Source organism: Nuphar pumila, chromosome 7, assembly GCF_984573655.1.
Source record: "Nuphar pumila chromosome 7, dmNupPumi1.hap1.1, whole genome shotgun sequence".
Taxonomy (NCBI): Eukaryota; Viridiplantae; Streptophyta; class Magnoliopsida; order Nymphaeales; family Nymphaeaceae; genus Nuphar; species Nuphar pumila.
Genome location: NC_143255.1, coordinates 8,124,856 through 8,152,808, shown reverse-complemented (window position 1 = coordinate 8,152,808; position 27,953 = coordinate 8,124,856). Strand labels below are relative to the sequence as shown.

The window sequence follows — 27,953 nt, the reverse complement described above, 5'->3', positions numbered from 1 at the left end:
CTAAGTTAACATCTATAAGATACATGAATAGAAAAAACATCCGAAAATACATGCTAGAGATGAGAAACATAACCACACAGCTTAATGACATGAAGTTGACTATCTCATACTCCTAATTCCTTGTCTATCTAATTATGGCATCATTGCCAGCCGAGTATAGTCTCTTTAAAATCTCTTACAATACATATAATGACGAATGAACTTTTAATGATCTTTTGTCCAAGTGTGTTGAGAAAGAGGAGAGGTTGAAGGGTGAGAAGGTGCATAATGCACATATGGCTTCTCATAAGGTTCAGAAGAAGAGTGGACTAAAAAAGAAATCTTTTAAGAAGCCCAAGAAAAGGTCAGTTTCTCAGCTCAACCAAGCACCTGCTAAGTCTGATGTTCCTGTAGTAAAGTGTTTCTTTTGCAAAAAGAAGGGACATAAAAAGGGAAAGTGTGTAAAGTACCAGCTCTGGTTGAGCAAGAAAGGTAACTTGTCATTTGTTTCTCATGAATGTAATTTAGTTGATGTTCCAATTAATAGTTGGTGGATTGACTCAGGTGCCACTGTGCACATTGCCAATTCTCTGCAGGCATTTCTGAACAAAAAAGAACCAACAAGTCATGAAAGCATCATCTTCTCCGGAAATAAGATGTGGTATCATGTGAAGGCTGTTGGGACCTGTAGAATAGTATTAGATAGTGGTTTCATTTTGGTTTTGGTAGATACTTTTTATGTTTCATCCTATAACAGGAACCTTATTTTTGTATCAAGACTTGATAATTTTGGATACTGTATGAAGTTTGAACATTCCAAATTATATATCAATGAAGATAATGTCTTGATTGGTTCTGCATTATTGTGTGATGGATTATATCGTCTAAAAACCCAAATCCATATACAGGAAAGTCTTAATACTAATCAAGTAATTGGCTATAAGTGTAACCTGATAGATGATCAATCCTATCTTCTTTGGCACTGTCGTTTAGGACACATCTCGAAAGAGAGAGTTCAACGGCTTGTGAAAGAAGAAATCTTGGGATCCTTATATTTCACAAATAATGAACCATGTTTGGACTGCATCAAGGCTAAGCAGACAAACACATATAAGAAAAATGCCAAAAGAAGTGATAAATTATTAGAAATCATTTATACTGATATATGTGGACCATTTGCCCCTTGTTTTACGGGCCAAAAGTATTTTTTCACCTTTATTGACGATTATTCCCGGTTTATGTATTTGTACCTCCTATTTGAGAAATCTGAAGTTTATCAAGTTTTCAAAGACTTCAAGAAAGAGGTAGAAAAATAAACAGGAAAAATAATCAAAATTGTTAGATCCGATAGAGGTGAAGAATACTATGGGCGATTTACAGATATGGGACAACAAGAAGGACCATTAGCTCAATTTCTGAAGAAAGAGGGCATTGTCTCTCAATACACCATGCCTGGTAGTGCATATAAGAATGGTGTAGCCGAAAAGCGAAATCGAACACTTAAAGAAATGGTCTGAGCAATATTGAATTATTCAACATTACCTGTAACCTTGTGGGGTGAAACCCTAAAGACAACTGTGCATATTTTAAACAAGGTTTCTACAAAAACCGTTCCAAAAACTCCTTATGAGTTATGGACAAGTAGGACTCTTACCCTTGCTTACATGGACATATATGGTTGTCCTGCCGAGGCTAAACTTTATAACCCTCACATAAAGGCTTTTGACCCTAGGACAACCAGTGGTTTCTTCATTGGTTATCCAGAAAGGTCAAAGGGTTATTGGTTTTATTGTCCGTCTCATACACCACATATAGTAGAAATGAATAAGGCAAGATTTCTAGAAAATGGTTTTGTTGGGAAAGATGCATTACAAGACCTCAATTTTGAGGAATCTTGGGATAAGTATAATACTTCTGAGATAGATGATAGATTGTCTATCATTTTTCAACCAAGTGTTGAACCCACAAGTGATGCACCCACTACAGAAGAACCATTAGTGGATAATACTGGAGAGTACATACAAGAGGATCAGGAACCTCTATCTGTATAGAGATCCACTGGAGTTAGAAGATCTGTTATTCATCCGGATTATGTGGTGTATTTACAGAAGCTCGTAAATCTCATAGATGATGATCCCACGACATTTATGGAAGCTATTGAAAGTATGTAATCCTCACTTTGGATTGAGGCCATAAAAGAAGAGCTAGACTCTATGGCCAAAAACAAAGTATGGAACCATGTTTCATTATCTAAGGGAGTCAAATCTGTTGGGTGTAAATGGGTCTTTAAGACCAAAAGAAACTCTAAAAGTAATGTTGATAAGTATAAAGCAAGGTTTGTTGCAAAAGGTTTTACCCAATTGGAGGGCATTGACTATAATGAGACATATTCGCCTATCTCAACTAAAGATTCAATATGGATTATACTTGCCCTTGTAGCTCATCTAGATTTATAGCTACACCAAATGAATGTAAAAATAACTTTCCTAAATGGTGAACTTGATGAGGATGTTTACATGGATCAACCTCACGGTTTCTCTAAAGGTGAGTCTGAACGTTTGGTTTGTAAGTTAAATAAGTCATTATATGGACTTAAACAAGCCTCCTGCCAATGGTACATTAAATTTACCGAAGTTATTCTGACTTTTGGATTTACAAAAAACATCGTTGACCGATGTGTGTTCTTCAAGACAAGTGGGAGTAAGTTCATAATCATGGTATTATATGTAGATGACATATTACTTGCAACAAACAATAAAGTCATGCTCACAGAAACCAAGGAGTTTCTTTCTCTTCATTTTGAGATGAAAGACATGGGAGAGGCTACTTTTGTTCTTGGGATAGAGATCCGTCGATACAGAGAAAAAGGTGTCTTCGGCCTCTCTCAAAGAACCTATATAAATAAAATTCTCAAAAAATATGTGATGAAGAATTGTTCTCCTACTACGACACCCATACTCAAAGGGGATAAAATGAGCCTCAAGGATTGTCCTCAAACTGAAGAAGACAAGGCACTCATGAACCAAATACCATATGCTTCAGTTATTGGTAGCTTGCAATATGCGCAGACCTGCACCTGACCTGACATATCCCTATGCAGTTGGGGTTCTTTGCAGATTTTAGTCGAAATCAGGACATGCCCACTGGACAACTGCAAAGAAAGTCATGCAGTATTTGCAAGGGACAAAAGATTATATGTTGACCTACAGAAGATCGGAGCACCTTCAAGTGATTGGTTATTCGGATGCTGATCTAAGAGGATGTCCTGATAGTAGAAAATCTACAACATGATGCATCTTTCTTCTTGCTGGTGGTGCCATTTCTTGGAGGAGTGGAAAGCAGTCCACTACTATTGCACACACCATGGAGTCTGAATTCATTGCACTATTTGAGACGACGTCACAGGCTATATGGCTGCAAAACTTTATATCTGGACTCAAAGTGGTTGAATCCATTGAGAGACCACTTAGGGTATATTGTGACAATAAAGTCATTGTGTCCTTCTCCAACAAAAACAGACGTACTACATCATGCAAGCATATGGAATTGAAGTACTTTGTTGTCAAGGAAATGACTAAAAATCAACATATGTGTATTGATAACATTGGCACCAAAGAAATGGTTGCAGATCTTCTTACTGAGGGTTTGGCTCCGAAATTATATGTTGAACATGTAAAGAGGATGGGTTTGTCTATTTCATTGTAATCAGATACACAATTTTGTACATGTGATCACATGTTGTTATAAAGGTTGATTCTTTTACTTATATTGCATAAAGTCATCTATGTGAATAGATTTTTTTTGAAGCAATATAAATTGGACCCGAATAGAATTGAGGCCAATCTATTCAAGTTTGTTATTTCAAATCATTTGGGTATATCACATTTTTGTCCAAGTGGGAGAATGTTAGTTATTTGGATTCAGATTGGATCCATTTGGGTCCAGCTTGGATCCAGATCCATTTTCCATAACTAACAGTTATGGACGTCAAATATGCGTGATTTGAAGTAGCGATAAGTCCCACTGAGTCATGGGTTTATCGGTAACTGTTAGTCAGTTACGGAAAATCATATGAGTATCCCTGCGTGGTTGAGGGCAGAGTACATGAAAAGAGATTTTCCTAAAAAGTTTCTCATCTACAACAAAAGGGGTCCATGCTCTATTCTTCTCATCTTGTGTTGTGACTCACCTAAGGCAGAGAAGAAACTAGAGGAGAAGGCTCTTCTACTCTACTCCAGACGTCCGAGCTCCATCATCTATCCATGGCAAGGACACAAGGTACATGTTTCTGTCCTCTGTTTTAGCACAGTATGCATGTACCATACTGTTTTAGCCTCTAGGGTCGTTTTTGACCCCAACACAGGATTCTATGCATCCTCAAGGTGTTTGGTCTCTTATCGGGCCTTTACATGAATGGTGTAAAGAGCGAGGTCTTTGTCTTCAATAGTGATCCTGTAGTCACTGCTATTGCGTCCCAACTGTTGATCTCTTATCTTGGTTTGCCCGTTCGTGCCTCACTCTGGTGTTGGATCGCCTAGATTGCAGTCTTCACGAGGTAAGTGCTTATCCGGGGCTGGCAGAATCACCCTTATTAAGTCAGTGGTATCGGTGTTGTCCTCTCATTTCACGTCAATTTATAAAATGCCTGCAAAAATAGAGAAAAGACGGGAAGTGCTCATTCATAACTTCCTGTGGGTCGGGGATTTTGAGTGATCAAAAATTGCCTTGGTGGCTTGGTTTTGTGTAACTAAGCCAACCAGGAAGGGGGTTCGGGCATCACGCCCCTTGTGCTTAAAAATAATGCATTGATTTTCAAAAGGTGGTGGTCTATTGCTCGAAATGAATGAGACTTTGCTCCATATTTTAGTTTGAAATACGGCTACATGGTGCACCATGTGACTAGGATCCGAACAGGGGGAGTCAGGCTTTTTCGGGGATTTGGATGCTATGGTGCCACATGTGGCCCAAATTCAAGTCAGGCCTTGGTCTGCCCAGTGTGGACTCAGATACTTGTACTTGGTCTCACTCAACATCAGGAGTGTTCACCACTGCCTTGCGTTTGGAGAAGTTGGTGTGGACCCATTGTTGAAGTTGGTTTCCCACCTGCAGGTGGTTTTTTATTTGACAATGTTGGTTGTTCTCTGCTTTGGTGGGCAGTCTAAACGGAGCGGAATGCTAGAACTTTCGAGGGTCGTTCTAGCCCAATTTCTTCGCTACTTGTTCACATTTTATCTAATGTTTTTCACATGGCTGCACTAAAGTGGCCGGCGATCGACCTTTTATTGGATTCATCCTATCTTCGTCGGTTTCCCTTCTCTTCTTGTAAAGATGTGGTCGGTACCTCTATCGCCCTAAGCTATGCACTCTTTCCAAATTAATAAAATATAGTTTACTCTTTCCTTAAAAAAAACATGCAAGTAGTGTGAATTACGTGTTCATGGTGGTAAATAGGGGTGGCAATCGTGTCGGGTTGGCCGGTCAGCATACCTCAACCCGAACCCGGCCCGTTTATTAAACGGGTCGGTTGTGGCAAACGTGAACCCGACCCGTTTAATAAACGGGTAACCCGACACGACCCACCAACCCATTTAATAAATGGGTTGGGTCGGGTAAACGGGTTCTCAGGTTTGCGGGTTGGCATACCCCCAACCCGAACCCGACCCGTTTAATAAACGGGTTAGGCAGGTCGACCCGTTTATTAAACGGGTTGGCTTAAGCCCAACCCGAACCCGCCTAAGAGGCAGGTTGGCGGGTCGTGTCAGGTTTTTCCACCCCTAGTGGTAAATGTGTAACTAAGTCCGGTGTGCCCGATCCAAACCTAGCTAGCTATGAGCCAATTTTGATACTCAGGGTCAGACACAAAACTTCTGCAAAAAAAAGTCGATTCTCTGGTATGAAAAATATAGGCCCACGGGCTCAGGACGTGCGAGTGTTTGGTGGAAAAGTGAGGAATAAAGGATAGTACATTTTTCACTCTATTATTCTTGTTTTCTTTCTTGAATTGAGTTGGTGGTTATTTTCTTGAAGGGCTGGTTTTCTATCTATAGAACTTTGATACACATGCCTCGGTTAGGACTCACAAGAGTGTAAGCCAAGTCAGCCCTAAATAAAAGTGAACTAGAAGTGCTATCTTGGTCATGAACGTGGGTGATTTGTTTCGACTTCTCGGCTGTTTGCCAAGGCATTGGTATGTATCCATTAATAAGAGCAATCAGAAACAAAGTAGTGTTTCCTTCTGAGAAGTGGCTAAGGGTGGTTGTGAAGGTGTTGAGTTGAAGACCCCGGATCAAACCCTGCTGGCACACAAGTGTTTTAGTAGCTTTCAGAGGCGGGTCAAGTAAAGCAAGGTGGTCTTGGGGCCCCACCTGGGGTTTTCCCTCGCTTTGGCGAGGGTTTCTCATCATAAAAAAATACATGAAAATTGTGGCTACAACAAAAGCATAGGAAATAACATGGATAGAAAAACAAATTTCAATTATAAATTGCTTGTTCAGCTAGTAGGTTTTGAGACATTAGCTTTTGGAGAGGGCGGATCAGGTGAAATCACATTGCACACTTTGAGCATGTCGCTGCACCTGACTGCCCTCCGTATGCGAGCCTGCCAGCTATGGGGCCCAACAGAAAATGGATGGCAGATCAGGTACAGTGTGCAATGTGATTGCACCTGATCTACCCTTGATTTTGGAGGGTCTGATTGCAAGATTTGTGTTCCATTTGTACAACATATCTCTAGACTTGATTTAGCTTGAAACAAATTGAGTCAAACGGTAGAGCCAGCCAAACCATTCAATTACTAGTACGGTTGCACACAAGTCAGATCAGGGTTAACCCGACACCAGATCTGACTTTCAATGAGTCGATCCGATTCTGCATCAGGATTCGAGTCAAAGCACGTGGTAGAATCCTGGATCCGGGTAAGAAAACAGGTCAAGCATATGGGCTTTCATGTGAAATAGATAAAACGGGTTGGGCCAGACCTAGTTTCAGGCCAGTTTGCTTATCCAATTTTGACCCGGATCCAACTAAACCCGATATTATTTATTTCAAATTTGACTTGTTTACAAGATGAACCATTACTTTATGGACCGTATCCGCCCCAAATACCTTCAGTTTGGTTGGAATCAAATAAAGATCCGACCAACTTGCACCCCTAATTGTCAGTAGTGGCATGTTTGGGCCATGTTGGTCAGTACTAAACTAGCAAGGGTACATGCTATATAGGTCGACAATATCCAGTATTTAGCCATCATTATCACCAACATCATTACCCTAATCATCATCATCATCATAAAGGGGTTGCTTCACCTACAAAGGTTGACAATCAATCATTTATGGGCCCCACCAACAGAATGTGAAAGAATTAATGCAGGAAGGATGCTGCATTCTTAAGGCATATATGTTATGATATTTATAGCCATTAGAAGGAGCCATGTTACTTCACCAAAACCAACACTACCACAATCACCAACTTGATTCCAATTGTGCCAATAAAACATTTTCCTCATATGGGGAACTCCAATACCATACTCGCATTTCTGATACTTATTGCCCTTGTGCACTCTCTCAATGCAGAATCACTCAACATTGTAAGTTATGGAGCCAATGCGGATGGAGTGAGTGATGATAGCCCTGCATTTCTAGGGGCATGGACAGCAGCTTGCACCTCATCAGAGGGAGCAACAATATATGTGCCCTCTGGTCAGTACTTGGTGCACCCCACTGTGTTCTCAGGTCCTTGTGCCAATAACAAGATCACTATTCAGGTTGATGGCCAATTGGCTGCAAGGACAGACCGTGAAGAGTATGGTGTTGCAGACCACTGGCTCAAATTCCAAGATATAAAAGGACTGGCATTCCAAGGAGGGTATCTTGATGGAAAGGGCTCAGCATTATGGTCATGCAAGGCTGGTAAAGGACAGTGTCCCTTTGGGGCAACGGTGAGTGAACAAAAGAATCAGATGATATTTTTTTTCTTGGTCTCTTATATTTGCAAAAATATTTCATATTTGAAAATTTGGAAAAAATTTGGTTTCCTTATGTTTTTTATTGGTAAAGTATCAGAAAATATTAACAAATTAAAAAATGAGGAAAATATGGAAAAAATAAATACAAAAGGAAAATATGAAAAAAAATAAGAATATACCTTTTCTTCATCATGATAATTTCACTTAAACAGCAACACTTTGACCTTTTGTCTATTTAAAATATAGACTAAAATGCCATGATATTTTCAAAATATGGCTGATAATTTTCACTACGGTCTCTAATGGATCCCATCATAAGTATTGACAAGGCTTGCACAATGAAAATAGAATCAGAACCATGTCCCTCCACCTCAAGAGGGGTAGTTCATTATGTTTGTTATGTGGAAAGAGATTAAAAAAAACAGAAAGAAAGAAAGAAAAGACTTCATAGAGTATGACTTCTTTTAAAATGGTAGAGAATTAAAGAGGCCTCATTATGTATCAATCATCTTCTGTCAATTGCAGACTCTCCTCTTCGGAAATGCAAGCAATATCATGTTAACAAACATCACCTCTGTTAATAGTGAGATCTTCCACATTGTCATCGATAGCTGCAAGAACGTACAAATGGAAGGACTCAAGATTGTGGCCCCTAGCACCAGCCCCAACACTGATGGCATACACGTGGAGCAATCCATGGGGGTTACAATCACCAATGCAGATATTGGCACAGGGGATGATTGCATCTCAATTGGCCCAGGAACCCAAGACTTGTGGATAGAGGAAGTCAGTTGTGGGCCTGGACATGGCATAAGGTAAACAGCTTCATTCATGAATGCATTGCATGAGAACCCTCCAGCTGAAAGGCTATGACATGCACACATCAGTTCTGCTCATCCCTGATCTTCAAACCCCTCCTTAGGATTTCATTGATGCAAGTTGTTTTGATCAAATTGGACTTCAGGGATGTGATCTAGTGGTGGAACCCAAGTACTTAGCAAGGTACTCGAGCTCCCAAAACACATGTTTCCTGTGTCGCTCCCCGCACTGACTGGCTGAGTGCATTGACATCACTAATGACATTTTCTTGAGTCTCTAAACATACCAATGATTTTCCAAATTGCAGGTATGTTTATAGTTTTTTGGAAGAAAATTACTATTATGTTTAGTGGTAAGAGAGAATTTTTTAAATGGTTTTCCTGAGAAAATTGCTGTTATGCCATTATTACTTTTTGGAATCATTGATATTTAGTAACTCATAAAAAATGTCACTACAAAGGCTCCTCTCATCTGGTAGGGGCGACTTATGAACGTCACTGCTTCCCACAAGGGCTCCACTCATCTGGTATGGGCAACTTGTGAATGTCAGCAAGTTGACAGGATATCACAAGTTTCAAATTTCATTGGTGGTGTATCTTGCCGCAAGGTAGAAGCTGGGTGTACTCTCTGGTGGTCTGGAGAGACCTCAAGCCGCAAGGTAGAAACTGGGTGTACTCCCTGGTGGGCAGGAGAGACCTCAAGGGTTTTACCAACTGGAGGCTAGCTAATGTACCCATCAGAGAAACACATCTACAGTTTGTAAGACATAATTGCTAACCTATCTCTCTCTCTCTCTCACACACACACGTATAGGTTACATGAGCGTGACTTATGTGCCTTGGAGCCAATTCCAGATCGAGCATCCCTTCCTGTCCCGGCGAATGGCAAGTCCTATTCATAGGAGATGTAGGTCAGATAGAGACCCAGTGGAGTGGATATTAAGCAACATATACAGATTTCAAATACATGCAAATTTCAGATAGAATATGTACATAGGAGAGATAGTTTACGAGACCAAAACAAGTGTTCGACATTCTCTGAGCCTTATTGACACAAAACAACAGCGATTCGGAAACTGCAACCTCCACTTTTGGATTTAATATTTGTGCAGTACTCATTTCTATTTTAAGATGTTTGGTTTGGCTGTGTTTGTGTGTATTTTCAAGGCAATTCGGTTAGGGATGAAAAAGCATCAGATTTGGATCAGCTAAATACATAAGGATTTGGATCCAGATTGAATCCAGAACAGACAAAAATTGCAAAGCCTCCAATCCTGGATCCAACCCATTTGCAAGCACCCTACCTTAATATTCAAGTCATACAAGAGTCATGTGTGCATGTGGACCTATCATGCTTGCCTTCAGTCTAAGTATTGTATTTGTTTTGGTGGCAGCATTGGGAGCTTGGGAAAGACTGCCAATGAATCCGGAGTACAAAATGTTGCAGTAAGAAACGTGGTATTGACAGGGACCCGGAATGGGCTGAGGATAAAATCATGGCCGAGAAGTAGCAATGGGTTTGCTAGAACAATACTATTTGATGGAGCCACCATGAACAATGTCAGCAACCCCATCATAATTGATCAGCAGTACTGTCCTCACAGCCGAGACTGTCCCAATGAGGTACCAATTACATTACTGTTTCATACATGCTTCCAAAAACTCAAATTCAAGTGTACAAGATGTCCTCCACCATACAAGTAAATCAACCAACCACTATGTGAAGGGCTTCATTTCTTGAATGTTGGTCATAGACACCAAACAACTCCTACCTAAAGCACATGCAGCCCTATGTCACATGAATATGGTTGTGGACACGAGGATATGGCTTTTTTGTGAAGTTTTATTCTATGCCACAAGATACGGGTACGTATACATGCGTGACTCATGTATGCAACACGAGTTCAGAAAAAAAATCAAAAGTAAGATACTGCGACACGTGTGTATATATATAGTTTTGTATTGTTTCTTTAAGAAGGTTTTTTTATTTAATACTTATGAATGCATGTTGATATTAATAATATAATTAATATAAAATATTTTATATCACCCACCCAAAAAACATTTTTGTAATATTTATTGAGATGACTCTCCCTCTCTGTGGACAAGCAAGCAGAAGATTTTTTTTTTCAAAAGTTTGTTTTTTGTCTGAAATGTCAGAGACACCGAGTCGGAGTCGGACTTTATGTCCAAGCGTGTCATAAGTGACAACGAGCCCATTTGGGTGTGTCACTGTGACAGGTTTTATAGAAGGGCGGGTTGGATCTAGTTCGGACCCAGTTGAGTCTGAACCCGGATCTGACTTTGAGGAGAAGGAACGGAGTCTGGACCTGCAGGTCTGATTGGGTCCATCATAATACCTTGGTCCTATAAGGATTACATAAACCAGACCTAGACCATACCCAGCAAAATAATTTTTAGTATCTCTTTTGTATTGAAAAATCATAGGTCTTAATTGGAACTCGGGTCAGACCCAGGTCTGGCATGAAATTTCACAAACCATACTCAGATATATACTAACCTGACCCTTTGGATCCGACCTGATTTCTAATCGGACCTCCTTCTTTTTCACCAAACCTTGACCCTATATATAGGGTTTGATACGGGTCTGATCTGGGTCAAAACCAAGCCGTTCACAACCCTAGGTGTATATATGGATATAGAAGGGAGTATAGAACGAAGGGAAAATGGAATGTCATCGTGACATAGATGCAGTTTGATACCATATTCACAAATATTAGCCAGTTTTTTAAAATATTACGATTTTATCATGAGATTTTCAAAAGTCAAAGTAATCCTGAAAAAAAATTGATATTTTCAAAATATTACCTCGTTTGAAAATATCACGTTTTAGCACGATATTATTATGTCATTAACAAAATCTTTATATTTTATATATTCTTGGTTTTTATCTTATATATTCTTAAAATTTAAAGATACTGATATTTTTTACACAGCTATGGTTGCAATTCAACCAAAAGAAGGTTGTTTCATGCATTATATCTTCAAATGTTGAAAATTTGTCCTCATCATTCCAGTCGTTTTCTCTCTTTTTACCTGCAGTGGCATATAATATATTTTGTATTTTTTTTTTCAAAATGGCACCTAGGCATAATTCAAAAAATTCACCTAATGTTTGAAATTTTCCAAAATTAAAGGCATCAAAGTTTTGCTCATGTAAATAAAAAAACAAACTTTTGGAAATTTTCAAAATGGCACCTACCTTAGGTTACTACAAAAATATAACTATATAAGGTTATGGTTAAAACCTTAACACCCACCCGGGAGGCCCAAGTGGCAGCAGGCCTGTGGAGAAGGTGTTGATCCCTTCATCTCAGGTTTGACTCCCACCGGGTGTGCAGGTGCCTTTAACTAGTGGGCTCCATAAGGGTTTGGGTGTAGGTGACTCTACCTGGGGGTTTACCTCGCAGGGGTTGGTCCCATCAAGTGACCCGATTCTCTGTGAGGGTTCCTCATCATAAAAAAAGGGGTTAAAATCTTATATTGTTTAAAAATGAAATTAATAATTAGAAACTTATACACCTCTTCATGCAGAAATCTGGCATAAAAATATCACAAATTACATACAACAACATCAGTGGAACATCAGCAAGTCAAGTAGCAGTGGAGTTCAACTGCAGTGCTATCACTTGGTGCCAAGGAATCAAGATGGAAAATGTGCAACTAACATACAATGGCCAGCCTTCCACAGCCTCATGCCAGCATGCAGCTGGGACTGCTAATGGCACAATGGTGCCACCAACTTGCCTGGACTCATCCACTGCCTGAAGCCAAACTGGTTAAATGGTCCAGCAGTACCCTTAGATGGTTTGTCACCAAGAGAACATAACAATTCATCATATAAACAAAAGATGGAAAGAGCAAAATAAAGCATTGTATTCACTTGTTTATATGATGAAATCCCCTTTAAAACACATTGGTGCTTTCACATCCCTCAATAATTTAGAACAGGTTAGGAACAAACAAATCAAGCCCAATATTGTTATAGGCCCCGCTACCTTGTAATTAAGTAAATAGGAATAGCATTTTAGTAGTTTGCTTGAGATTGGGATTGTATTTCTTATATCTGTTGTATTTTGGATTTGAGTTTAAATTTTTTTATGTTTGGATCTTGGGCTGGGTTAGATCATTGTTATTTGTCCATGTACACTTACTTTTATGGTTTGGGCTTATATGGATTAGATCTTGCTTGTATTAGGTCCATATGACCCAAACAAAGTAGTGGCCAGGGGTATTTTAGGGATTTCATGCTTTGTATTAGTAGCTTGTAGAGTAAGCGAGAGTGATTAGAGCTACTAAGAAGCTAATGAGATGGCTTGCATTGTAATATAAGATTAATTAGAAGTATACAGATGGTAAAAAACTTATAATATGATCTATCCATCTAATGAAATTTATGGAGGATTCTTTTGAATTCCTCTTGGCATTAGAAGGATTTGGACTCTAGTATCCAGAATTATCTAGGTATTGAAGATTTCAATCTCCCATTTCATCCTGTTCTCACCTTATACCAAATTCCCTACCTGATCCCCATACCCATCCATAGATCCATTTTACCCTTCCTTACTGGTTTAAGTCCCTAAATTTGGACCCAAAATTGAAGAGAAATTCGAGTGTGTATCAAAGACATTCTAATGTTGGCTGCCTTCCCATCGTTGTTTAATTAGTCATTTTGAAATGAGAAGCTGCTAAAGCATAAAATATCCGCTTTCTTTAAATAAGGGTTTTGGAAAAAAAATTAGGCTCTGTTTGAGAGCCGGAGATGGGAGTGGAAGTGGTATTTAATGAGAGTGTAATTAATAGCACATACCCCATAGGTATTTGGGAACACTGTTTGGGGGAGATGAGAATGGTGTTGGAAGTCGAGATGGGTCATTTTCAACTACATCCTTATCAATCATGATAAGGAGGAAGTTGTTGACAACTCCAGCCTCATCTTCTATTTTCATCTCCATTTCTATCACCCCTCTCTTTTTTTTGGAAAAGCAAGCTGGGCTGAGCAGACCCCCTACCAGACATACAACTATACCATTGGGTTTTGAACCTGCAACGTTCCAACACAGGGTGATGTGCACTAGATGCTCCTACCAGACCATCAGAGGCCCCATTGGTCCCATCACCCCTCTTATCTCCTCTCTAACACGAACACCCAAACAGAGTCTTAGCTATGTTTGGAAACTGGTAATCCAACGAAGTTCATGCATTTGAAAAAGTGGTAGCTGCCACCTCTAGGAAGCCGTAATTACCAAATCCACTCTTTAGTGCAAATATAAAAGGGAGATCGGACAGACTTCCTCTACCAAATGCATCAAGTCCTATCGCAGCTACCAGTTTCTAAATACACACTACCAAGGTAGTTTGACAATGTATCTGCTAAATGCATAAACTCACATCCCAGCTGCTATTTTCCAAACAGAGCCTTAGTTCAAGTACGCCTTCCCATTTTTTTCTAAAACCACTCTTCTCTTTTCTTTTTTTTTGAAAGGCAAGCTAGGGTTAATCTGACCCACCAGTTGCACAACATACCATTGGGTTTTGAACTTACAACATCCCAACACATGGTGACGTGCACCAACAGCTCCTACCAAACAATCAGAGCCCTCGTTGGTACCAGTCATCTTCTCTTGCTTATGCCATACTACTGATTATAAATGTTTTAACAATAATAACAGACATTGACTGGCCCAGTTGATAAAACCCTTGAGGCCCCACTAGCCCACCCACCGGGGATTACATCTAGCTTTGACCACATGGCAGTGGATGCTTTTCGTGAGTTTTGAACTCGTGATGTCACCCTGTGAAATTGGTGAAGTTCACAAGTGGACTCGAGCCCTACCAACGGGGGCTCTGTTTGTCCCACATCACCTTGTGTTGGGGCGATGCAGGTTCAAAACCCAATGACATAGTTGTATAACTAGTACGGGTCTGCCTAACCCCAGCTTGCCTTTCAAAAAAAAAAACTTGAGTGGAGCTCTTATGGGCTATTTTATGGCTGTTTTCAAGGTTACTATCAAGAGAAAATCTTTCAGAAAGCAAGAGGAAATGAATTGGGAAACGATTGGGAACCATTTAGAAAGTGAGGACGGTTTACGTTAAAATATTCAAAGGTCTTCAAACTGTAATTGTACAGTTGGTAGTCTGGTAGATGTAAACATGTTTTTAACTCAAAATTAATATATTATTAGGGTTTTACATATACAAACTATTCATTGACTTAACCAATATCCCTGACGATTAATAATGAACATTACAGAACTGAAAATTTAATAAACATATGTATGAAAGTTATATATTCAAACAAAATTAGTGTGTTAACCAATATCCATGAATATTAATGGGTGTTAATTAACAAATGAATTCTCACAAAAAAATTATTAAAATACATTGATCGTCTATACAATTTTTTATCAGCAACATCTGTACAAATCTTCTGTAGAATCACACAAGTTCCTCATAAGTATACATAATGCAAACAAAAAGCAAATAGATAATAATAGTTAAATACTTACATAAATATTCTTCCTTATATATATATTTATTTATTTTTACTCCGAGAAGCCGAGAGACCTAGTCGCACTGCTCTACCTGCCATACTTACGGTCGTTGTCCTAACAACGTAAAATTCTGAGGAGGTTCATAAAATAAATAAAAAGTGCTATTTTTTCAAAATTTTGCGAACATGAGGAGATTAGCAATTCCTAGTGATTTTAACCATGATCGAAGGTTTGCAAGATATATGTGTGAATGTCGGTAGCCCCACACAATTATCATAGGGATCTCCTACTGATTTTAACCATATTTGAAGGTTTATAAAATATTTGTGTAGATCCACTCAAATATCATGTGAATCTCTTAGTGATTTTAATCTTTCCTCAAAAAATTTGACCATATTTAAAGAATGACAACATATTTATGCGGATGTCAGCACGTTCGTGCAGGTATCATGAGAATCTCCCCAAAGATTTTAACCTTTCAAAGGTTCACAACATATTTACACCAACTTAAGGAGATCCGAACAAATTACATTTGAAAGGTAAAATAGTCATAAATAAGTCAAGAATTGACGATTCTGGGTATACGAGGAATTTTGCCATAATTCTAGGTTTTTGCAAGAACACACCATTTTTTTAGGGCAGAAAGATCATTTTCCTTTTTTTGAATTTAAAATATGGTTTTTTTATTCTTAAAATTTTGGCACTTTCTTTGCAGTTGATTTTTAAAGCCCTTCAAAAACCTGTTTATATGTTGCTAATACACTATTGATACAAAAATTAAGGGCTAAGAATGAATCAATTTTTCTCTATTAGAAAGGCATTTTCACTGAAAAAACATGACCTGAGAGAGAGAGAGAGAGAGAGAGAGAGAGAGAGAGAGAGAGAGAGAGAGAGAGAGGCTGTTTTACAAAATTGGGTTGGCCCCAAACCAGGTTGGCTCACCAACCTGGTTTGGTGGCATCCAAACAGCCACTAAACCAGATTTTACGGCTTAAACCTGGTTTTGAACGAGGCTTTGACGGTATCCAAAGTTACAAATTTTTGAAAATTTGAGAGGCGTTAACTTTTAGCACTCTTGAAATCCTTCTCAAACAAGCGTGTCCTCGTGTCGATTTTTTCCACAACCATTATTTGGTCTCCACGTTGGTGTCCACATAAAATAAGTGAAAAGTGAAAAAGGGTCCCTCCACGTAGGAGTGTCAATGGGTCGAGTTTGACCCAGATTCAACCTGTACCAAGCCTTAGATGTACCCAAACATCTTGTTTGGCACAACCCCAGCCACATCCAGTGGCTGTGAATCTCACAGATTGTCGCCTGGAAATAACTAGCTTTCTTTGATGTATACTGTCATATATTCATTTTCTACATATACATATATTAATGAAGAGAATGAAATATGGTAATTATTCACTTTTTGGAAAGATGAGCATTTCAATCGAACATTTCTCCTCTCACGAAACAAAGCTGTCATAAGATTCTTGATGAAAATTGTAAATTTCCGTCCCCTGGTTTGAATACAAAAATCTTGAAATTTTGAGTATGGGTAGATGCAGCACCTCTCTTTCAGAGATAATGCATGGTACCATGATAAATGGCTTCTCCAAGAGCTTGCAGCTTCATCTTAGGACCAAATTCAGCTTCTTCTGCACTTCTTCTCTAACATTGAACTGCACCCACAAATCATTTTTACTTTACATTATTCCAGGTACAACTAGTACTTTGAAATCTTGGATTTTGAATTTCTATTTTTTTTTTACCTGCAATTGATTTATCTCTTCATCAGTGAGGGAGCGTTCCATCGAACGGTATGCAATTCTATAGCAGTGACTGGTCATTCCTTTCTTGTTCGTGAAGTTATCAATCAACTGCACCTGTATGAAAAATACATTCTAGAGAATAACTTCTACGCCACCTTATCAGACAATCAAAAGTATTTCTTCACAGATACATTAGTTCATTTTTTCTGGGAAATTTTAAGCAAAATATCCTCAACTCAATTAAGAATAATAGTCCATTCATAATCAGCCGAATACAGAAAACATTAATACTCATGCACAGCACGTAATCCTGAAGCTACCCCTGAGGGAAAAGCCAATATTTGCATATAGGCTACTAGAAGATTCACAATGCATAAACCTGGTAGGCTGGTATCTAGGACTAAAAAGAGGAAGAGGGGTTGGACGTGACCCCTTGTTCTTTTGCAGGTGAAGGGCTTACTGTATTTATAAATGAAAACCTAAATGGGTAAAATTGCAAGGAACGAAATAATACACCAAGAACTATAATATGACACTGTAAACAAGGACAAAAACCAACGCAATAAATATAACAATTACATGTGCCCATATGGCGAGTGGCGACCACCGATAAAACTCCCTTATGGTCTAACACAAAGATAACACATTTTGCCACAGCAATAAAAGTAATCTCATTACCTGAATTTTGTATTTTCTACCAAAAAATTTCCAAGTTGCTTCCAAAATGTTTTTATATACAGTGAAAAGCAAAAACCTAAACTCAAAGAATCTAAACTTCATAATCTTTTCACAGTAACCAGATGAATTTACTAAAATGCAAAGCAGAATGAACTTCAAACACCATCCCCCTTAAGGCATACAAGTATGAACAAGAAGAACAAACCAAACAATAGCATATAAAGGAGAACAATCTCGAAAGAAAGCCCAAACACCAGTGGCAAGGAAAAGTGAACAAGTTTAGCAAACTATCTACAAATCTCCCAGAAATGGATTGAAATAAATTCCAACGTAAACTAACTCCAAGAACAACTATTTGAACAAACTCAGGCTCTCACAGCTTACAAAGTGACAAGAAAAGTTAACAAAAAGGTATTGATCATGTACCTCCTCTACAAGATCACCAGCAATACCTCTGACAACTTCACACAGATTGTTCTCCGTGAATGAATCGTTGATCCAAAAGCTCATGTCTTTATAACATGGAGGGAACTGTTCAAACCATCAATATGAAATTAGAAATTACTTTGGATTGGACATGAGTAGAGGGACCAATCTAACAAAAAACGGTCAAAACTATGTGATGAAAAAGCTTTAAAATTTCATTAAACAATCGTACAAGCAATAGGTTGAACATAGAACTGCTGTCATTTATTAAAAACATCAAAATACAAGCCAAGAGTCCTAGAGAAAGAAAGTATTTAAAAAGGAACATTTGTGGTCTTTTCATTTTTCACCTTTGGAAAGTAGACTTCTCGTGCAATAGGAAGGAAAAAGGAAAAAAAAGAAAAGGTAACAAGAGTGGCTATGCTCTACTGAATGAACTCATCAACACTAAACAAACAAAAATAACAAGCATTCACAAGACATTAAGTAAAAGAAACTTATCTAAGAAATAAATACTTACCTTGGAGAAAGGTTTGAACTTGACCCCAAGCTTCCCTTCAGAAAACTACAAGCAAGAAGAATCATATTAGCAGCACTATCTTTTCTTTTTCAGTTTCTTTTTTAATTTCTTGTGGTAGCCTTAATCCTGAGACCCATTGGTTATGATAGAGTGACTTACCATTCAGCCATCTTATTCAACCCATTAGCAGAAGTATTATACAGATTGTTCTAAGATTACAGTAGAGGACACAAATGTGTACTGAAGAGAAAGTATAGTAGTGCATGAACCAAACTGAGAACAGAGAGAAAGAAGTATGCATGAATTGTTAGAATCATTTAATGGCATTCCTGAAAAGACTAGTTTGGGTCACGGGTCAGGGTCCAGACCCGTGACCGTGATCATGTGTTATATTCCTTCATTAATGGCACACGTGTTATTATATTCTGTTGTAAAAGGGTATTTTGGTACCCTAAAATCTTTGTATCAGAAATAGCATATAATGAAAGGTTCAGCAGCTGATTCCTACATTGAGGAATCTGGTTTTCTCTGCAGCTCCTTCTCTCTCTCTCTGTTCTTCACCCTTCACGCACGATAAACTCTGGTTTTATAAAATCTAACAATTCCAACCAGGAATTTAAGTGGAGGGAAGTATATCTTAGTTCACAATTTTATACTGGGAACTCCAAAAAACACAGATCAGAAGCAAGATCCAGGTGAACAGGAAGGTTGGGACACTTAGAAAAGAGAACTTGGGCAATTAAAGAATGATTTTTTAGTATGAGTCAATACAGAAATCTATCAAATGACCAAAACAAGAGAGAGAGAGAGAGTAGTCATACCTGAGAGGTGAAACGCTTATCTGTTGACCAGAAAAGTCGAATATCTGGTATCTCAAACAAAACCATTGCAAGTCGTTCAAGCCCAAGACCAAAAGCCCATGCAACATTATCTGTTTTACCACTTCTTTTCAGTATTTCTTGCTCAGTTACCCCACAACCCAAAACTTCCATCCATTTCTCCTGAAAATGACCATAATACTAAAGCTCAGCTTGTGATAATCTCAATACATCAACGCATTGATATGTGCACATTGATGTACATTTAGTCAGCATTGTTTGCCTGTTGCAGCTTGCCATCTTAGAAGGCATAGAATATGAGTTATAGTCCTATACATGCGACATAGATTTTACATTTAGAAAAGTCATACAAACAAACATGCCCATGATCAAATAACAAATAAACCAGGCATCATAACAAGAACACGTTTAACCACAATATACACATCAACCGAAGCCCATAACCAATAAAATGCGTAATTTAGAAAGTTGTGATCATTTAAGGAAATGAGGCTCAGATGAACCCACATGATGAAAACAACTTAAACTCTATCCAAAACTTGTTGCTTAAAGTTACAGAACAGCAAAACAGGAAACAGTAAGTTTCTAGTTGGCATTACCAGCAGAAGGTAATATGATGTTTTTCCATATACTAGATTAGTGGTAGGACAAGATGCATGGGGTGGCCCACTATGATCCTACTATATCTCAGAAGTGGCTTGGGACATAACAAGATTGAAGCATGGAATATGGACCTCCTGTGATGTATAGGAGTTTCAGAAACCAGCATTGTCGATGGTCTAGGTAAGAAAAGGTTCCAGCAAAATTGACAGACAGGGTTATGTAATCCAGACGACAAGCAAATTGAAACTACAACCCTTGGTTTAGCCACCCATGAAGAAGCATCTTGTTATGGATTGAGGTTAGAGTTAAGGGATTCATGTTTAGCTGGAAGCTTCTCTTTCACAAGAATGTCCAGTATTTACTAAGGGGAAAAAATAAAAAGAGAAAATCAGTGATTGATGGGTGTCTACCATCAGTATATGTGAAAACTATACAGTTAATAAATTATGTAAATAAATCATTGATCTATGTGCCCGTACATGATGACCTACAGTAGTTATTTCTGTTATTCAACTTTTGTATCAACTTTCTCATGTGTATTGTTGATGCAAGCCTCTCACAGAAGGCCAGTATTAAATCTGGACCCCTTTTGTTGAGAAGGAAAAATAAGAAGATAAAAAGGGAACAATAAGAAGGAAGAACAAGTGAGAGCTCAGCCATTCTATTTATTGCCAAATACTGCACATAATCACTGGCAATAAAGAAAGAATAACCCCTTCAACCAGCCCTCTCAATTTGAGCCATGATGTAAATCGTGCCGTCTTGGATTGTATGTCTTTAAGACTTTAATGTTTTCTCATCAATGTTCTCTCTAGTGAAATGATAATCAACCTCTATGGCTCTATGTAGTGCTACATTACATTCTTTATGGATTAAAATGCCCCAAATTATGAAGGATAAATTTGTCATTGCTAATGGGTGCTGACTTGAGCTTCTCACAAGAAGCTTGAGCTCGCTTACCAAAGGATAGCTTGAGTTCATTTATTTAATAAATAAGATGATCTTGAGCTTAAGATTAAGATTAAGCTCGCTTATGCACACACACACACACACACACACACACACACACACACACACATATATATATATATATATATATATATATATAAAGAGAGAGAGAGAGAGAGAGAGAGTAGGTGGTAGCTGCCTACCACTTTTCTAGCCTACAGGGCTTTTGAAGGTTATTTCCATGTTTTCCTTAAATCTAACCATACAGATGAAATCTACATGCCTGATTTTATAGGAATTGACTCTTGGATTTTCCGATTCTTCCAGGTAGGTTTTTATAAGATTTAAAAATCGATGGTCTAAAATTTCAGTCATGTTTTTTATTGAAAAAACATAATCCAAGTGTCATTTCCTAGCAAATCAACCATGCCAAACATATCTGCAGGGTCAGATTTATGAAAAACAACCCGAAAATGCCTGTTTGCTCATGGTACGCTGGCAGTGGGCTAGAAAAGTGGTAGGCAGCTACCACTTTTCATATATATATAGAAAGAGAGAGAGAGAGAGAGGGAAATGAAAACCTACCCAATAAGAAACATTTATCGGAATTTCGGTATTTTTTTGAAATTCTGACCTTACATATGTGATCTATGTGCTTGTTTTTATAGGAATTATTTCTTGGAGCATTTGATTCCGATGCATGGATATGTATTTATAAGGTTTCAAAAATCAACGGCCTACAATTTCATAATTTTTTGAGGCTCCAAATACCATTTTTTTCATCCAAAATTCATGATCCAAGTGTCGATTTCTAGTAAATCAATCATGCTGAACACATCAGTGAGGTCAGAATTTAGAAAAACACCGAAAATCTGATAAATGTTTCTTATTGGGTAGGTTTTCATTTCCCAATATATATATATATATATATATATATATATATATATATATATATATATATATATAGGGAAATGGAAACACAATTCTTCATAGAAATGGAAGGTTGCTAAAAAGGGACTGGAAGAAGCAACTGAGATGCATGCCTCTAGCCAGCTAATAACCTACTCTAGACTCTTATTGAAAAAAGTCACAAGGTCACCCTTAAAATAAAAAATCAATCCCCTGCCCTCCACTTTTTTCATAAATTAAAATAGTAAAAAATCCTTAACTACATGCAGCTCAGCTTGAAAGTTTGCATAAGACACCTCAAACAACCCAGGTTAAGCTTGTGTGCAGACCTTGCCTATCTCCTCAGGAACATCTTTCTTTTATTATGGTTATCTTTTTTCTCATAAGAAATTTTGAAGAAATGCGAGACAGTATATATTCGTTCTCTGAATTCTAAATATGTACACACTTCAGTTTCTCTCTCCATTAGCCCCCTGCAAATTCAAATGTAGAATATATCTCAGGACTTCATCCTCATGAAAGGGATGATGGCCATCAAAATTTGTTGCTTTGGTTCACCACCCACAAGGCCACAACTAGTGCACCATATCCTGAATCATTCTCCTCTAGAGTTCTGGTCCTCAACATCCAACAAATCATGTAACTTGTGACTCAAAGACAACTAAAAGGATACATGTGCATTCCCATATATAGTTAAGTGGAACTTGAGCTTATTCCAACAACTTATGTAATGATCTTTCATCCCTTTGTTATTCTAGTGGCGAATGGTGAAATCTGTTTTGAGGGAAAAAAATTACGCGCAATTTAATAGATAGATTCAGCAGTCTTCTTCCTACAAGCTACTTCATCTGGAACAATCTAACCAACACATGCATGAAATTCTGAATAAAAAATAAAAAGAAAAGTATACATCCTATCCAATCAGCAGACTACAATGCATCAAAAGAAAAGATTTTCAAACCTGAAAAAATATTTCCAATTCAAATGATGGATTGGTGAATGGGAAATAGGTGTCAACCCAGCGCATTTCAACAGCACCTGTAAAACTCACAAGATTTAGCTAGCAAAGGTCCATCAAACAAAAATGATCATGTGAAAAATATAGCAAGGAAAAAATAGACATCTAGAAGGGCATACCAAATAAATGTTGTGCTAAACCCTCAAGACACCTCTTTAAGTCCGTTGCTGCATAAGAAGTTCCATCCAAGCCAGATTCTGCCCAGTCATCTGGTGAGAAAACACGGACTCCTTCCATCTGAAGAATAGGTAACAGATGAGGAAACAATATGAAGACCTGCTTCTCCAATCAAAACGTGGAACTTAGAAATACCTGATGAAATACAGGGTAGTGGGTAGAGTCAATTGAATCCCTACGATAAACATCTCCAGTAACAAGAAAGTGAGTGTGCCCTTTCCTTAACAACTCAGCCTGGTGAGCACTCGTATGGCACCTCAAGACTGTCTGAGGATCTACATAGTATGTATCATTGTAGCTCCTGCTGACATGATCAGGAGGAACTAGTACATCATCAAAATTCTGCAAAACATTCGTCACATTGATAATAAATATGTTGACAAACAAAACCATTATCTTTCTGCTACAAAAAATATTAAAACTCCCAAGAACATAATTATGCATTGAACAAGAAATAAGTAGGATCTATAATTAGCATACATGGAAAAACATGAACAAGAATATACTGAATACCAGATATCATATTTTTTTCACATAAAATCTATATATTATTTCATATTTTTTTATAAATGAGGAGCAAACTTTTAAAATAAAACACAAAGGTATTATGACACATGCCCTAACCCTAAAACCTATACCACCAAGCCAATCCATTAGGGCCTATAGATTGGTTTCAATGAGACATGATACCAACACAACAAGCTGACAATAAAGACAAAAGGCATGTCAAACATGCATTCCTATATCGATTAAAATTTGGGTAAAAGAGCTAGCTTTGACTAATGTTAGAAGCGTAGAGCTATCTCAAAGACGATATATGGATATGGTGTTTTCCTTTTTCTTTTCATGAGTCAATTATCATTGTCTGCATGACTACCTTAATATATCTCCTTCACTCAGTGTGTATGTGTGTGTGTATGTCTGTATGCACACATATAAGGAAAGTTTTAAAAAACATATTCTTCAAAGAATTAGAAACATATTGATGAAATGAACAAAAGCTAAAGATCTTGAAGATGGATTTAAGGTTTGGTATGCAGGGAAAAGAAGATGATTTAGTAAACAGGGCAGGGATTTTAGTTGGTTGGTGTTGTAAAAATTAAAGAGGAAATATTAATAGAATGAACGACAGAATCATTAAGCCCAAGATCATGCTAAATAGTACTATCCTTAGTATTGCTACTATCAGTGCACCTGGTGCAAATCTAAGTGAGACAGCTATAGAAAAATTTTGGAACTTGATAGAAAATGTAGTATGGGATGTTCCTAAGCATGAAATTTTCCACGTGGAAGCATAAATATGCCACCACATAGACTATTAACTTCAGAAGAGAAGAAAATTTTAACATAAAGATCATTTATGCTTTAGTCTAATCCTATGTTAAATTCCTTATAATTATAATTTAAATAATAACATGATCAGATGTTTCTCCTAGAGTTATCAGAAGCTTCATAAATGGGAAGTGCGCTTCCCAAAAACTCGCTTCGGAAGAGAGGTACTCCTTGCTTCCAAAACTTGATGGAATCTCTATTCACCCCCGCTTTTCCTATGCTTCCCACAAGTTTCTTCTCTGATTCCCTACATGCTTCTCTCATGCTTCTTTTTACGTTTTCCATGTGCTTCCTTTCACACTTCCCACTCACTTTTCCATGTACTTTGTCTAAATTGGTAACCATCATTTTTAGCTTTTTAATTCTTAGACTACAAAATCATCAAATCTAATAATAGACATTTTTATTTTAGTTTTTATTCCCTTCTTGTTTGATTAGTATTTTGCTTTCAGTTTTAAAATGATTCCTTGCTTCCCACTTCTTATAAATTTTAAAATACCTCGCTTTGGCTTCTCATTCTTTTCCCGGTTTCGCTTCCTAGTCTGGTAACCTTGGTTTCTCCCGAAGACTTGGTTAAGATAGTGTCCAGATATTGCAGTTTTACCTGAATGTTTCATTCATAGCCATTCATAGTCCAGCACATGTTGTTGATTGAATGCTTCTAATACAAGTTTGGCCTCATTCCATCAGCATTGCATTTGATTTTCTGAACACATTTGCTTCCAGCAGAATTTATGATGAATCGCTGTCGATGCACAAAATTTTGATGGGATGAGATAGTGAAGAGTGCTATGTTGAGTTCTAAAATCTCCCGTACAAACCTCAACATGTTCAGTCAATCTGGTTACTAGAATACGTACGATGTTTGTTAACATTAGAGGCAGAGTTTTTGTTATAATACCCGTAGCACTACCTATGTTTATCCATAATATTTTGTGAATATTTCCATTAACCCTTTATTAGAGTGGATCCTATGCACATATTGCATCATAGTTCATACCTATGCATTTGTTTGTATTTTGTCAGGACTGTTCCTTCCTTTTGACCCAATGTTGAATTGTTTATATTTGTTTGGAATACTTATCCTCCTAAATGTTAGCGGTTCAGTTTCTAACTTGGTATCTACACCATCCAACACTTCCCTCAGAAGTTGTACCTCGAGTTTAAACGTGCATATCTCGTTTCCAAATATTAAAGCACGCCACTTAACCCCCATAAGAATATCCTGGTATTTAATTATTACACTTCTCTGTTCCATATGTCACCGAACCTAGATTAAGTTGGATTTGCAGTAAAAACCAATTACACTATTGTTATCATAATACACAATCAATTGTGCATGGTATGCCCAAAAGCAAAAATAATCAACCCCTATAACAGTATTCTTGTGTCAAGTAACCATCTTAAAGTGGGGTTTGAATGCACAAGCTGATCAAGAAAATTGTGACGAGTTGGATAACGAGAAAAGAGCAATAGCCCAACTTTTCCTAGTCTTCTTGTAAACAAGTGCCTTAAAAAACCCCTAAGAGAAACCAACCATGAACATTCATTCTTTGTTCTGTACCAAATGAATTTTCTCTCCTACTCCTCACAGAGAGTAAAACTTAACAAAATCTCCTCAATTCACTCTATCGAACAGTGAATCTCTCTAGACTTTAAGAACAAGAACACCCACACAAACTAAACCCACCGAAAAAACAAAAAGTGCCTTCATAGAAAACAATAGAAACGGTGACCGAAAAAGGAAGACGGGAAACAAAAAGAACCTCCTTGACAGAAACAATGGGGCAGAGATCATCAAACTTGACGAAACGAGACGCATAATTCCTGTCGAAGTATTCGTAAATCGCATTCTTTAGTATCCCGATCGGGTGCGAATCCCTCCGGTGGAGCTGCGCCCCGATCTTGGAGAATATGGGGTCGGGCACGTTGTTCCCAGGATCGTCCTCTCGCACCACATCTATACGACGGACGAACTAAAACCCCATCATCAAAAACTCAGAAGAAAACAAGAAAAACATGGGGGAAAGGAGCGATTCTGCGAAGTGGGTGCTCACCGTTTCTGTTGATTTTTACACCAGCAACCTCGAGAAGGGAAACCACCTGCGCCCAAGCTCTGTGGCGGTTCGTCTTGGTTAGAGAGAGAGTTGAGGAGGAGGAGGAAGAGAAGGGGAAGGCATGGCCGCGCTTGTTGAGGAGGAAGAGAGAGGGCTTGGAGAAGAAGATGGGTTTGCCGAGGATGGAGTGAGCCACCGACATGGCTCGGGCTTGAGATAAGGAAGCAACGAAGTTGGTGCTGGTGGTGACTCTCTTCTTCTTCTTCACAATTCACAGTAATGTTTTGGATTTCGTTTTGGTGGTGAGAATGAAGGCGAGTGGGCTCATCGCCACCTTGGTCTCAAGAGAAGCCAGTGTCTGTCTGGTGTACTAGTGGTTCTCTTCTCACACTAAGCAAACGGGTCGGATTTAGGCTAGATCTTTTCAGGTCTGGATTTGAATTTGAAATGCAAACAGTATATCCGAATCAGATCCGATGAGGTAAAATTGAATTCAAATCCAAAACACGTGGTAATACTGGTTCTGAAAAAAATAGAACAAAAACAAGATATTTACATTAGGGGTGCAAATAGGCTGGATTTGGTCCCCATCTTGTCAGATCTGAATCTGAATATGAATCTGAAATGTAAACAGTAGATTCTGGATCTGGATTCGAATCAGATAAGAGGAGTTAAGGTTAGATATGAATCCAAAATACATGTGGTAATATTGGATCTGGAAAAACTAGAACAAAAACAAGCTATTTACATGTAAAAAATACAATCTGGTTGGGTTTTGATTGGGATCAACTCCATATCCGACTTAAAATTCATGATCTGAATCTGACCCTAATCCGAAAGTAATATGATTGAATAGATCTAAATCCAATCTAAATGCACATTCAGATTTTATTTAAAAAATCCATATCCAAAAATAACATGTAGGACTCGTATCGAATATTCAACCATATCTGATTCATTTGCAGCAATGATTTACATGTAACTATGATAGCGGGTTGCATGAGAAAGGTGGCTAAGGAGGTATTGGGTGAGTCTAAAGGCGGTGCACCGCTACGTAAGGATACATCATGGTGGAACGAGGATGTCAAATTAGATATTAAGGTTAAAAGATAGTGTTATAGAAATCTAAGTAAAAGTCATGATAATGAGAATTTGAAAAAGTATATGATAGCAAAGAAGGAAACTAAGAAAGTAGTTCGAAACACGAGGGATAAGGTATATAAGAAGGTTTATGACAAGTTGGATACCAAAGAGGGCGAGAAGGATATTTATAGGCTTGCAAAGATGATAGATAGGAAATCGAGGGATCTGGGTATGATTAAATGCATCAAAGGTGAAAGTCAAAGGGTTTTAGTCAAAGATGAGGAGATTAAGGAGAAATGAAAAGATTATTTTGATAAGCTTTTTAATGG

General features: G+C 38.0%; 2 protein-coding genes across 2 annotated transcripts; one reads left to right on the top strand and one right to left on the bottom strand.

Annotated features, from left to right (window-relative positions):
- The first annotated feature begins 1,799 nt into the window (after nucleotides 1–1,799).
- On the top strand, nucleotides 1,800–12,550 carry LOC149831033 (polygalacturonase-like). Its single transcript, XM_090012918.1, has 7 exons — nucleotides 1,800–2,024; nucleotides 2,088–2,142; nucleotides 2,710–2,847; nucleotides 7,552–7,916; nucleotides 8,469–8,758; nucleotides 10,156–10,384; nucleotides 12,317–12,550. The coding sequence occupies exons 1-7, from the start codon at nucleotides 1,800–1,802 to the stop codon at nucleotides 12,548–12,550; spliced, it is 1,536 nt and encodes a 511-aa protein (XP_089869044.1).
- Nucleotides 12,551–16,617: 4,067 nt separating this feature from the next.
- LOC149831032 (phenylalanyl-tRNA synthetase class IIc family protein) lies at nucleotides 16,618–26,928 on the bottom strand. The gene is made up of 10 exons (XM_090013623.1): nucleotides 26,542–26,928; nucleotides 26,251–26,444; nucleotides 23,288–23,494; nucleotides 23,095–23,212; nucleotides 22,919–22,995; nucleotides 19,480–19,659; nucleotides 18,659–18,703; nucleotides 18,139–18,243; nucleotides 17,035–17,148; nucleotides 16,618–16,944 (listed from the first exon to the last, which is right to left on the bottom strand). Exons 1-10 carry the CDS (start codon nucleotides 26,741–26,743, stop codon nucleotides 16,894–16,896), a joined length of 1,293 nt encoding a protein of 430 aa, XP_089869749.1. The 5' UTR covers nucleotides 26,744–26,928; the 3' UTR covers nucleotides 16,618–16,893.
- Between the last annotated feature and the right edge of the window lie 1,025 nt (nucleotides 26,929–27,953).